Below are 12,077 nucleotides of genomic sequence, written 5' to 3' on the forward strand. Positions count from 1 at the left end.
TGACATCTCTGTGAAAAAGCGTAATTGACGAGGCGGTGCTGACGTGTTACCAAGGTTACGGTCTCGTCTGGTGCTCCCGTGTCTAAAATTAACATCAGCGAGAGACAGAAACAGAGACAGGTCCCCATGCTCTCACTGTCTTCCCCAGTAGGGATAATTTCATACATAACAAGTGGATAAATAAGTGGAGGGAAGACAGGCAATGTCTCATAACTAGTTTTTTTAATCTTCTTTAAGCCTCAGAATGAGCTCATTAAAAAGTAGTAAAACTGAACAAAAATATAAACGCAATCGGCAACAATTTCTAAGATTTTATTATTGAGTTACAGTTTATATTAGGAAATCAGTCCATTTAAATATATTCATTAGTCCCTAATCTATGAATTTCACATAACTCGGAATACAGATATGCATCTGTTGGGAACAAATACCTTAAAAATGTAAGGGCGTATCTGGTGTGACCATTGCAGTGAGACACATCTCCTTCGCATGGAGTTGATCAGGCTTGTGGCCTGTGGAATGTTGTCCCACTCCTCTTCAATGGCTGTGCAAAATTGCTCGATATTGGCGAGAACTGGAATACACTGTGCTACACGTCAATCCAGAGCATCCCAAACATGCTCTATGGGTGAGATGTCAGGTGAGTATGCAGGCCATGAAAGAACTGGGACATTTGGCACAACAGTGGGCTTCTGGATCCCGTCACGGTTTCTCTGTGCATTCAAATTGCCATCGATAAAATGCAATTGTTTTTGTTCTCCGTAGCATATGCCTGCCCATACCATAACCTCACCTCCACCATGGTGCACTCTGTTCACAACGTTCACATCAGCAAACCCCTCGCCCACATGACACCATACACACTGTCTGCCATCTGCCTGGTACAGTTCTAACCGAGATTCATCCGTGAAGAGCACACTCTCCAGTGTGCCTGTTGCCATCGAAGGTGAGCATTTGCCCACCAAAGTCAGTTAAGACGCCGAACTGTACAGTATTTATTAGGTCCCTACTCTTCCTGCGGTCCAAACATGAATAAAGTAATTACATAACAACAAAACAACAGCCTACATCAGAAACAGCATTATACATCATACAAGACATTATTACTCTAGTATTACAAATGTAGAATATAACATGTACAATGTGTGTGTGTAGAGTGTTTGTATTAGAGTATGCGTGTGTGTTTTATCTGATTAGTTTTTTATCTGATTTTACTGCACGCTTGCGTTACTTGATGTGGAAGAGAGTTCCATGTAATCATGGCTCTATATAGTACTGTGTGTTTCCCAGAGCCGGTTTTGGACTTAGGGGCTGTGAAGAGACCCCTGGTGGCATGTCTTGTGGGGTATGTATGGGTGTCTGAGTGTTGGCTGTTTGAACAGACAGTTCATGTGCTTTCAACACATCAATACCTCTCACAAAGACAAGCAGTGATGCAGTCAATCTCTCCTCTAGTTTGAGCCGGGAGAGACTGATATCCATGTTACTGATATTAGCCCTCTGTGGGCCAGCCTTGCTGCAAGGGCCAGCCTTGCTGCTCTGTTCCGGGCCAACTGTAACTTGCCTATGTCCTTCTGAGTGGCACTAGAAGCATCATAGAAAGAAAAGGTGATTATATGACAGCATGGGGCTGCTAGCGAAGCCATCATCTCATCTGGAGATAGAGAAAGACAGAATACTATAGAGCCGGTGTAAATAGTCCGGGTGGCCATTTGATTAATTGTTCAGCATTCTTATGGCTTGGAGGTAGAAGCTGTTAAGGAGTCTTGGACCTAGACTTTGCACTCCGGTGGTACCGCTTGCCGTGCGGTAGCAGAGAGAACAGTTTATGACTTGGGTGACTGGAGTCTTTGACAATTCCTCTGAAAACGCCCAGTATATAGGACCTGGGTGGCAGGAAACTCGGCCCCAGTGATGTACTGGGCTGTACGCACTACGGTCGGATGCCGAGCAGTTGCCATACCTGGCAGTGATGAAACCAGTCAGGATGCTCTTGACGGTGCAGCTGTAGAACTTTTTGAGGATCTGGGGAACCATGCCAAATCTTTTCAGTCTCCTGGGGGGGAAAAGACATTGTCGTGCCCTCTTTGCAACTTTCTTGGTGTGTTTAGACCATGATAGTTTGTTGGTGATGAGGACACTAAGGAACTTGAAACTCACGACCCGCTCCACTACAGTCCCGTTGATGCGAATGGGGGCGTGTTCAGCTCTCTTTTTCCTGTATTTGCTTTAGCCTGCCTGGAGTGCCTGATTGGTTAGGTACGGCATTATGGGACTATTATATTGGTTTCATTTTGCCAGACAAGCTCAATGAAGCACAGTTTAAGTATTTTAAATCATTTCCAATAGGTCTGACACACACACAAACACTCACAGCTGAATGCCGCTGAAGAAGGAGCCAAACAGTCCCATCATGCCCAGGAACTCCACCCTACTCAGGTTCTTAACGATGAACTCCTCACACACATTAGAGATGCCATACAGCGTGGCCCCTCCCAGCACCAGCAGGTCCCCCAGGAGCTTATGGTCCCCTAGAGAGAGAGAGAGCGAGAGAGAGAGAGAGAGAGACTGTCAAACTGTATGAAAGAGCCATTAGTTATTAATGACAAATAGGTTATCCTATGAAACCCTCACCTGTAATATCAGACTAAGTGTCTATCCTATGAGATAAAAAATTATGACAATGAGGCAGTGAAAGACATTGGGTGTTTAAAAGGTACAGGAAGCAACTGTGCTTGAGTTCATACATTGAGCAAATGTAGGATTTTAGCAGGAGTTTCATTGATTAATTCATCTTCTTACTGGTCACTTTACTGTGTTCAAAATATCTATTTTCACTATTTTAAGCAACATTACTGTGTAGCTGGTAAGACAAATCAGCATTATTGATTGGAAGCTCACACCAAACAATTGCATTGTTCCTTTATTCCTACATGCTTAGTGCATACTGTATGCTGCAATAGGTTTCAGTAAGGTATGGATAAACTGTACCCAATCAAGCAAAGATCTTACAGATGCTTAGCACATGCTTGAAGATTTTGAAACAATCCCACTATAAATGTAACTATTCTGTCAATCACGAGACAGAAATGAATCTACAGCCGTGTGTTTTCAATGAAACTCTAAACTCTTCGGATCCAGAACGAACACGTACTATGATTTGGATCGTAACATGTATTATTCATATCGAACCAAAATGCAATCTATCTATCTGAATCTTGTTGAGCTGGGGAAATCAAGGAGTACTTAATGCAATAGTGAGAGGGGGAGGCTCTCCATGGGTGTGAAAGGCAAACCACACCAGGGACTAACACGGGGGATCTGACACGGTTATGGCTGAAGGTACTGTGAGGTTTGAACACAATGAGACAGCGATGGTGAACTAAACAGTGAGAACACTGTCTGTGTGTTGGTGGAGATGAGGGTGTTTGTGTGAAGGACACAGCAGACTCCACAATAGCAATCAAAATATGTTTAAAGCTTTTCGCTAGATATACATACATTTTACATATCCATTTTACATACAGTTGGAGTCGGAAGTTTACATACACTTAGGTTGGAGTCATTAAAACTCGTTTTTCAACCACTCCACAAATTTCATGTTAACTATAGTTTTGGAAAGTCGGTTAGGACATCTACTTTGTGCATGACACAAGTAATTGTTCCAACAATTGTTTACAGACAGATTATTTCACTTATAATTCACAGTATCACAATTCCAGTGGGTCAGAAGTTTACATACACTAAGTTGACTGTGCCTTTAAACAGCTTGGAAAGTTCCAGAAGATGATGTCATGGCTTTAGAAGCTTCTGATTGACATCATTTGAGTCAATTGGAGGTGTACCTGTGGACGTATTTCAAGGCCTACCTTCAAACGCAGTGCCTCTCTTTTCATGGGAAAATCAAAAGAAATCAGCCAAGACCTCAGAAAAAATGTGTAGACCTCCACAAGTCTGGCTCATCCTTTTGAGCAATTTCCAAACACCTGAAGGTACCACGTTCATCTGTACAAACAATAGCACACAAGTATAAACACCAAATGACCACGCAGCCGTCTCCGCTCAGGAAAGAGATGCGTTGTACCATGCTACCAAACACTAATTTGTATGTAAACTTCTGACCCACTGGGAATGTGATGAAAGAAATAAAATCTGAAATAAGTCATTCTCTCAACTATTCTTCACATTCTTAAAATAAAGTGGCGATCCTAACTGACCTAAAACAGGGATTTTTTTACTAGGATTAAATGTCAGGAATTGTGAAAAACTGAGTTCAATGTATTTGGCAAAGGTGTATGTAAACGTCAAACTTCAACTGTACACATTTTGCATACATACTTGTACTTTTATATAAAGCAGTCACTTAACAATAATACTTTACCAAACATAAACTCTTTAATCCCAACCCTCAGCCACTCTCAGCCCATCCCACCTATCACCATAGACCTCAGCTCTTTAATCCCACCCCTCAGCCACGCTCAGCCCATCCCACCTATCACCATAGACCTCAGCTCTTTAATCCCAACCCTCAGCCACTCTCAGCCCATCCCACCTATCACCATAGACCGCCCTTGTTTGGTTTCCAGGTGCCATATATTTTTTTATTATGCTGTGATGTTTTACATAATTTTTTAAACCTTTGTAATCGTATATTATCCACAGATTGTTATCTAAAGATGAAAATCTTTCCTACAAGTATTATTATATTATTTATGGACTGACTATGGCTTTCCAGATCACCCAACACTGCTGTTTGTAAGGTTCATTTTAAGAGCATGTTGTGATTTTTTAACCGTTATTGAACCTGTGACCAGAAACAAGCTACATGGTGGCAATACTAGAATAAGTGATCTATTGATTCTGTCTCTTCACAACAAAATCTACAGAGCTGAGATTGTTGTATGCCCCACATATATAGCATTCTGTCGGTGGCAAGAATTTATATAATTGTTTAAATTGAAAAACTCTAAGTGTTGAATCAAGTGTAGTTTTTTGTACCAATATATATAAACAATATGCCATGGAATTGGTACATCAGATCTCCTCCCATTTATTTTGCAACCTGTATGGCACAGCTGTCAACATTTTTGTCCTCAAATTAAACTGGTATATTTTTCTATTTATGCCAGCTCCTTTCAGCCAATTTGTATCTTTAATATCTGGCAGGCAAACAAGTTCCCTACCTCCTCCCTTTTCCACTTGCCTCCATTTTTGTGGTAGTGCTGCAATCAGTTGGTTGTAAATTTGGATCGAGCAGATATTCCCGTATCTACTGGAGAACCATTTGGGGTTTAAGTACAACTTAAGTATGAGTGTGTCACAGATTCTGTTTCTTTCGGAGTGCGTTTCCTTAGGTTACTGCTGGAGGGCACCCTTACCTTGTTTCTAGCTCCCAGGTTACCCTGATGGTTTCTTATTGATTGCCTGCTCTGTTCACCTGGTTGCCTGGCTATTTAGGTTCCTCTGTTGGGCTGGATCCTTGCTTAGTTCTTATGTTTTGTTTAGTGCACTCTTGTGCTGTTGCCTTGTTTCTGTGAAGACTTTAAGTAAAGTTCTAGATTTAAACTTACCCACTGTTTGCTGTGTTTCTCTGCGACTGGGTTCGAGTTCATTCAAGCATCATTGTAACAGAGTGAAGCTTTTAGTGAGAGGTTTTAATATTTAATAATTTTTGCCCCCAAACTCATATTCATTATGTAAATAGGCAGGTTTAATTTTGTCTGGCTTAGCATTCCAAATCAAATGAAATATTATTTTGCTCATATGATTAAAAAAAAAGAGTCATCTGGAGTAGGCAGTGCCATTAGTAAGTAAGTAGACTGTGATAGGACCAAAGAGTTAATCAATGTGATTCTTCCATAAATAGACAAGTATTTACCTCTCCGTGGTTGCAGAATCGTATCTATTTTTGTTAACTTTCTATAGAAATTAATTGTGATAAGTTAATTTATTGATCATTAGAAAACCTGTTTGTAATTATGTTAGACACAGCTGAAAACAGTTGTTCGGATTAAAGAAGCCATAAAACTGGCCTTCTTTAAACTAGTTGAGTATCTGGAGCATCAGGATTTGTGGGTTCGATTACAGGCTCAAAATGGACCATAACAAAGAACTTTCTTCTGAAACTCATCAGTCTATTCTTGTTCTGAGAAATGAAGGCTATTCCATGCAAGAAATTGCCAAGAAACTGAAATCTCGTACAACACTGTGTACTACTCCCTTCACAGAACAGCGCAAACTGGCTCTAACCAGAATAGAAAGAGGACTGGGAGGCCCCAATGCACAACTGAGGAGGAGAACAACTACATTAGAGTGTCTAGTTTGAGAAACAGATGCCTCACAAGTCCTCAACTGGCAGCTTCATTAAATAGTACCCGCAAAACACCAGTCTCAACGTCAACAGTGAAGAGGCGACTCCGGGATGCTGGCCTTCTCGCTTGGAATAGTCTTAATTTCTATGGACAAGAATAGACAGACAAGTCTCAGAAGAAAGTCTTTGTTTCTGGCCGTTTTGAGCCTGTAATCAAACCCACAAATGCTGATGCTCCAGATACTCAACTAGTCTAAAGGCCAGTTTTATTGCTTCTCCAATCAAAACAACAGTTTTCAGCTGTGCTAACATAATTGCAAAAGGGTTTTCTAATGATCAATTAGCCTTTTAAAATGATAAACTTGGATGAGCTAACACAACGTGCCATTGGAACATAGGAGTGATGGTTGCTGATAACGGGCCTCCGTACGCCTATGTAGATATTCCATTAAAAATCTGCCTTTTCCACCTACAATAGTCATTTACAAAATTATGTCAAATCAAAGTTTATTTGTCACGTGCACCGAATATTACAGTGAAATGCTTACTTACAGGCTCTAACCAATAGTGCAAAAAAGGTATTAGGTGAACTTGTATTTCTGATCAATTGATGTTATTTTAATGGACAAAATGTAAGCTTTTCTTTCAAAAACAAAGACATTTCTAAGTGACCCCAAACGGTAGTGTACCTGCGCTGTTAATTCCTCTATTTATTTTATTAGTCTAATCTCTTTTTACCTACCGTAAACTGCTTTTGTTTTAATGATGAGTATTGTATTGAATGGTCTCTAAAAGTACATTTAAAAGTGCCCCATACAAAAGTGTTGTGTTGTTATGTTGTGCAAAAAAGTCAATTGCAAATTATTTTGTCTTAGTTAAGAACAAATTGTCATCCAATAGGCTTTGATTCAATTTCCAATATCCCCATCCACTTGGAAATTTTGTAAGAGTTATATGGAGGCCAATTAGATGGTGGTCCGATCGCATTCGGTCTCCTATTAATACTTTTCAAAACTTTTGATGCCAGCAAAAACAAGACTAGGAAGTAATCAAGACGGATAGCTCCTCCATGTATATCTTACTCGATCAGGGTTGTTCAAATCAAATCACATTTTATTGGTCACATACACCTGGTTAGCAGATGTTATTGCGAGTGTAGCGAAATACTTGTGCTTCTAGATCCGACAGTGCAACAGCATCTAACAGGTAATATCTAGCAATTCCACAACAAAACCTAATACACACAATCTAGCGAAGGAATGGGATGAGAATATATAAGTATCAAATATATGGATGAGCAGTGACAGAGCGGCTAAGATGCAACAGATAGTAAAGAATAGATAGTGAAGGATACAGTATACATTATATACATATGAGATGAGAACTGCGAGATATGTAAACATTCTTAAAGTGGCATTATTAAAGTGACACTGTTCCATGTATTAAAGTGGCCAATGATATCAAGTCTGTAGGTAGGCAGCCGCCTCTGTGCTAGTGATGGCTGTTTAACAATCTGATGGCCTTGAAATAGAAGCTGTTTTTCAATCTCTCTGTCCCAGCTTTGATGCACCTGTACTGACCTCACTTTCTGGATGGAAGCGGGGTGAACAGGCAGTGGCTCGGGTAGTTATTGTCCTTGATGATCTTTTTTTGCCTTCCTGTGACATCAGGAAGGAGGGCAGGAAGTTTGCCCCCGGTGTTGCGTTGTGCACACCGCACCACCCTCTGGAGAGTCTTGCGGTTGTGGGCGGTGCAGTTGCCGTACCAGGCGGTGACATAGCTCGACAGGATGCTCTCAATTGTGCACCTGTAAAAGTTAGTGAGGGTTTTCGGTGACAAGCCACATTTTTTCAGCCTCCTGAGGTAGAAGAGGTGCTGTTGTGCCTTCTTCACCACACTGTCGGTGTGCGTGGACCATTTCAGTTTGTCGGTGATATGAACACAGAGGAACTTAAAACTCTCCACCTTCTCCACTGCTGGCCCGTCGATGTGGATAGGGGGGTGCTCCCTTTGGTGTTTCCTGAAGTCCACGATCATCTCCTTTGTTTTGCTGACATTGAGTGAGAGGTTGTTTTCCTGACACCACACTCTGAGTGCCCTCACCTCCTCCCTGTAGGCTGTCTCGTCGTTGTTGGTAATCAAACCTACCACTGTTGTGTCGTCCATATATCCACTAGTTCTAATGTATTCATGATCTTCGTGATCTCCTTCAGTGCTTGAGGGTGATAGTTTGTAGAGTGATTTTCTTTACGATCCATTGAGGTACTTAAAATCGTATTATAATCTCCCACCATAATAATATATTATTTTGTTGCTTGCAAGCTCAATAGATTATTATATATATTTTCGAAGAAGTGTGGATCATCATTATTTGGCCCATATAGATTAATTAGTCAGATCTGTTTTTGGTCCAATAGCATATTTAAAATAATCCATCTTCCTTGCCAATCTGTTTTCACAATCAGATCCAAATTTGTATTAATCAGTATAATCCCCTCTTTTGAGTTTCTTTGACCATGACAAAAATATATTTCTCCCTCCCAGTCCTTTTCCCACCCAACCTCATCTATATTTGTAGAATGAGTTTCCTGTCAACAATAGATGTTATATTCTTTATCTTTTAGCCATGTAAAAATGTATCTTAGTTTTTTTATGATCTGCTAAGCCATTACAATTATAACTGGCTATACTTATTTCCCCACTTACCATAATGATAACAAAGTTTCAATTATACTTACCACAACCAATTTCTGTAAACTTACCATTAAAAAGCACCATGATGATTAAGTGTCCATATAGCTGTATCATAATAATGTGCACTGTTAAGCATACTGTAGCTGCAACTTTGTAAACCTCCAATTGTCCTAATGTTCCACCCCCCATACCTAGGTCTGTTGTCACTAAGACCATCAGACCATCTCCCTGACTCATGACACACCTTTGCATCCTAAAGCAAACCCTTGGCCGCGAAATGGTGTTGGCCAGAGGGAAATATGGGCAGTCCCATGATAACATAAATATCTATGAGGGTGCTTAAGATAACCAACCAAATAACATGGAAAACAGTCAGGAAAAAAGAAATAGTAACAATAATAGATAATAGTAATATAAATGATAACAACATCTTATAAATGCATGAGCATATTTAGAACGTCCGAGCAAGGCTATAAGCATGTCAGCCCAGCCTGCTCAGTTCCTTGGATTCAATTGTTCAAATCCTTTTGAAAAAATGAAGAGAAAACAACCTGAACATATCACAAGACCAGTACTTTTTTTTTTAATGTCCATTACATGCAAGACATATTTCACGTAGTCGTCATTATGTCCTGTTGTATTCCGACGGGAAAAAGGAAGAAAGAAAAAGGAACATAGATTCTAACGGCTGCTAGTTAGTAAAACTTCACACTGCCCATGGAGGAATACCCAAGTTTCATTTACAGTCGACTCTGACACAGCCAAGGCACGATAGCCAAGAATACATGCAGTTATATAGAAACGTATCATATACCTCTCTCACTTAGAGAAGTGCTTTCATAAGCCAGTTTTTGTATTAGTTCTACCGTTAACTTTAATCACTTGATCCCAGTGTTAACCAGCCCACACACACTAGAGACAACAACCCTGTTGACAATACCTAATCAATTTGCCGGTGTGTATCAGAACAATAATCATCCTTTACATATTTTATATATAGATGTATTTTTTAAATGTAAAAGTGTAATAACACCAATTATTTTAGGATCGTATAGGCCTATTCCAAATAGAGAACCTAGGCAGGGTTTTAATTCTATAATCCTTTATCCTAGCCCTATAATAAATCATTTCATATTTATTACGTTTTATCTTAAAAGCTATTCGTTCCGATTCACAGCTTTTAAGTCATAATATACCCGACCTCTACAATTAGGCCATATCATATCAAACTAAAAAAACAACCTTGATATTTCTAATGTACAATCTTCAAATGAAATAAGTAAACAATCATATAGAAAAAAAGGGGCTGCTCTTACCCATCCTCGCCTTCCTCTCAATCAAAACCTGATATTACTTCCCTGTTGTCCAAAGTGGTGTGTGTTTGTGTGTGTTACCTAGGCCCTGTTGTCTTCCCACCAGGACGTCTGTCCCCACCATTAAGCCGATGCCCAGCAGACACACCCCGACGCCCACAAAGTGCACGGCCTTGTACCTCACCAGCAGGAAGAACCAGGACAGCAGCAGCACCACGGGGATGGTGAAACAGTCTAAGAGCTGACAGACAGAGCGGAGAGATACGGGGTTAGAATGGACACACTGAACTCTAGTTCATAGAGACACACAGAGAAAATGGTTTCAATGGAGTTCCAAGATACTGTACACCACGTAGACAAAATACACACCAGAGATGGTATCACAGCAGAGCTAAAACCACCCACCACAAAGTCCAGGGGGTGACACATAGGACAGCGGGGACACACAGTACTACAGAGGACGAGGTCAGAGGACAGTCCAACACTAATGGTGATGAGAGAAAATAAGGATGGCGAATTAGGGGTGATGGTGGATGGCGTGTCAGGGAGGAGAAGGGGCCATGCAAGAGGGAGGAGAGGAACATTTATGATCGCCTAGGGGACCATCAGGTCTCCATTCTGGGAAGCCTCTCTGGCACTTAGTGGTAGCACTATGGGCTCACTCTCTGGGAAAGGTAGTGCACGGGAGAACGAGGGGTTAACCGCAGGACAGCAAACCCCATTACTGCTCATCACAGGTCGAGTACACAGAGGAGAAGATGGTGGCTCTCCTGGCAACTCACAACATCGATGTGTTCAACGAATGTTCTGACACCTCAGACAACCCTGGCATAATAACGTGTGGTTTATCGATGTGTAAACAAATGTTCTGACACCTCAGACCACCCTGGCATAATAACGTGTGGTTTATCGATGTGTAAACGAATGTTCTGACACCTCAGACCACCCTGGCATAATAACGTGTGGTTTATCGGTGTAAACGAATGTTCTGACACCTCAGACAACCCTGGCATAATAACGTGTTGTTTATCGGTGTAAACGAATGTTCTGACACCTCAGACCACCCTGGCATAATAACGTGTTGTTTATCGGTGTAAACGAATGTTCTGACACCTCAGACCACCCTGGCATAATAACGTGTGGTTTATCGATGTGTAAACAAATGTTCTGACACCTCAGACCACCCTGGCATAATAACGTGTGGTTTATCGATGTGTAAACGAATGTTCTGACACCTCAGACCACCCTGGCATAATAACGTGTGGTTTATCGGTGTAAACGAATGTTCTGACACCTCAGACAACCCTGGCATAATAACGTGTGGTTTATCGATGTCTAAACGAATGTTCTGACACCTCAGACAACCCTGGCATAATAACGTGTGGTTTATCGATGTGTGCAACGACAGCCCAGTATGTCTCACTCGCTCAGCAGGCCAGCGTGTTTCTGCCTAATAGAAGGCCTTTTCACCGCTTGGTTATATAAACCTGTCTGTTACTGTAGTGAAGCGTGCCCTTGAGCGAGAGAGAGTGGAGAGAGAAAGTGGAGGGAGGGAATGAGGGGGACAATCATAGAGAGCGGGAGAGAGAAAAAGAATGACAGAGGGATGAGAGAAGGATGAGAATGACAGGATGACAGAAGGATGAGAGGAAAAGGAGCAAGAGAGAGAGAGAGAAAAATGGAAGTGGAGAGAGATAAATAAACAGTGTAGGGATAACGATAACCATGAGTGAACCCTGAAAGTGAGTGAGTGAGGTTGA

General features: G+C 41.1%; 1 protein-coding gene across 2 annotated transcripts in view; it reads right to left on the minus strand.

Annotated features, from left to right (window-relative positions):
• LOC110522211 (solute carrier family 35 member F1) overlaps nucleotides 1-12,077 on the minus strand; it is a 113,788-nt gene that overhangs the window by 19,139 nt on the left and 82,572 nt on the right. For both annotated transcript variants that reach the window (XM_021600417.3, XM_021600420.3), the window contains exons 4-5: nucleotides 10,399-10,558; nucleotides 2,375-2,531 (exon numbers count right to left, since the gene is read on the minus strand). In XM_021600417.3, the coding sequence (XP_021456092.1) occupies nucleotides 2,375-2,531; nucleotides 10,399-10,558 (317 nt within the window). The remainder of the gene's footprint in view (nucleotides 1-2,374; nucleotides 2,532-10,398; nucleotides 10,559-12,077) is intronic.

The sequence above is a fragment of the Oncorhynchus mykiss genome, chromosome 4 (assembly GCF_057628025.1).
Source record: "Oncorhynchus mykiss isolate SJ-2025 chromosome 4, ASM5762802v1, whole genome shotgun sequence".
NCBI lineage: Eukaryota > Metazoa > Chordata > Actinopteri > Salmoniformes > Salmonidae > Oncorhynchus > Oncorhynchus mykiss.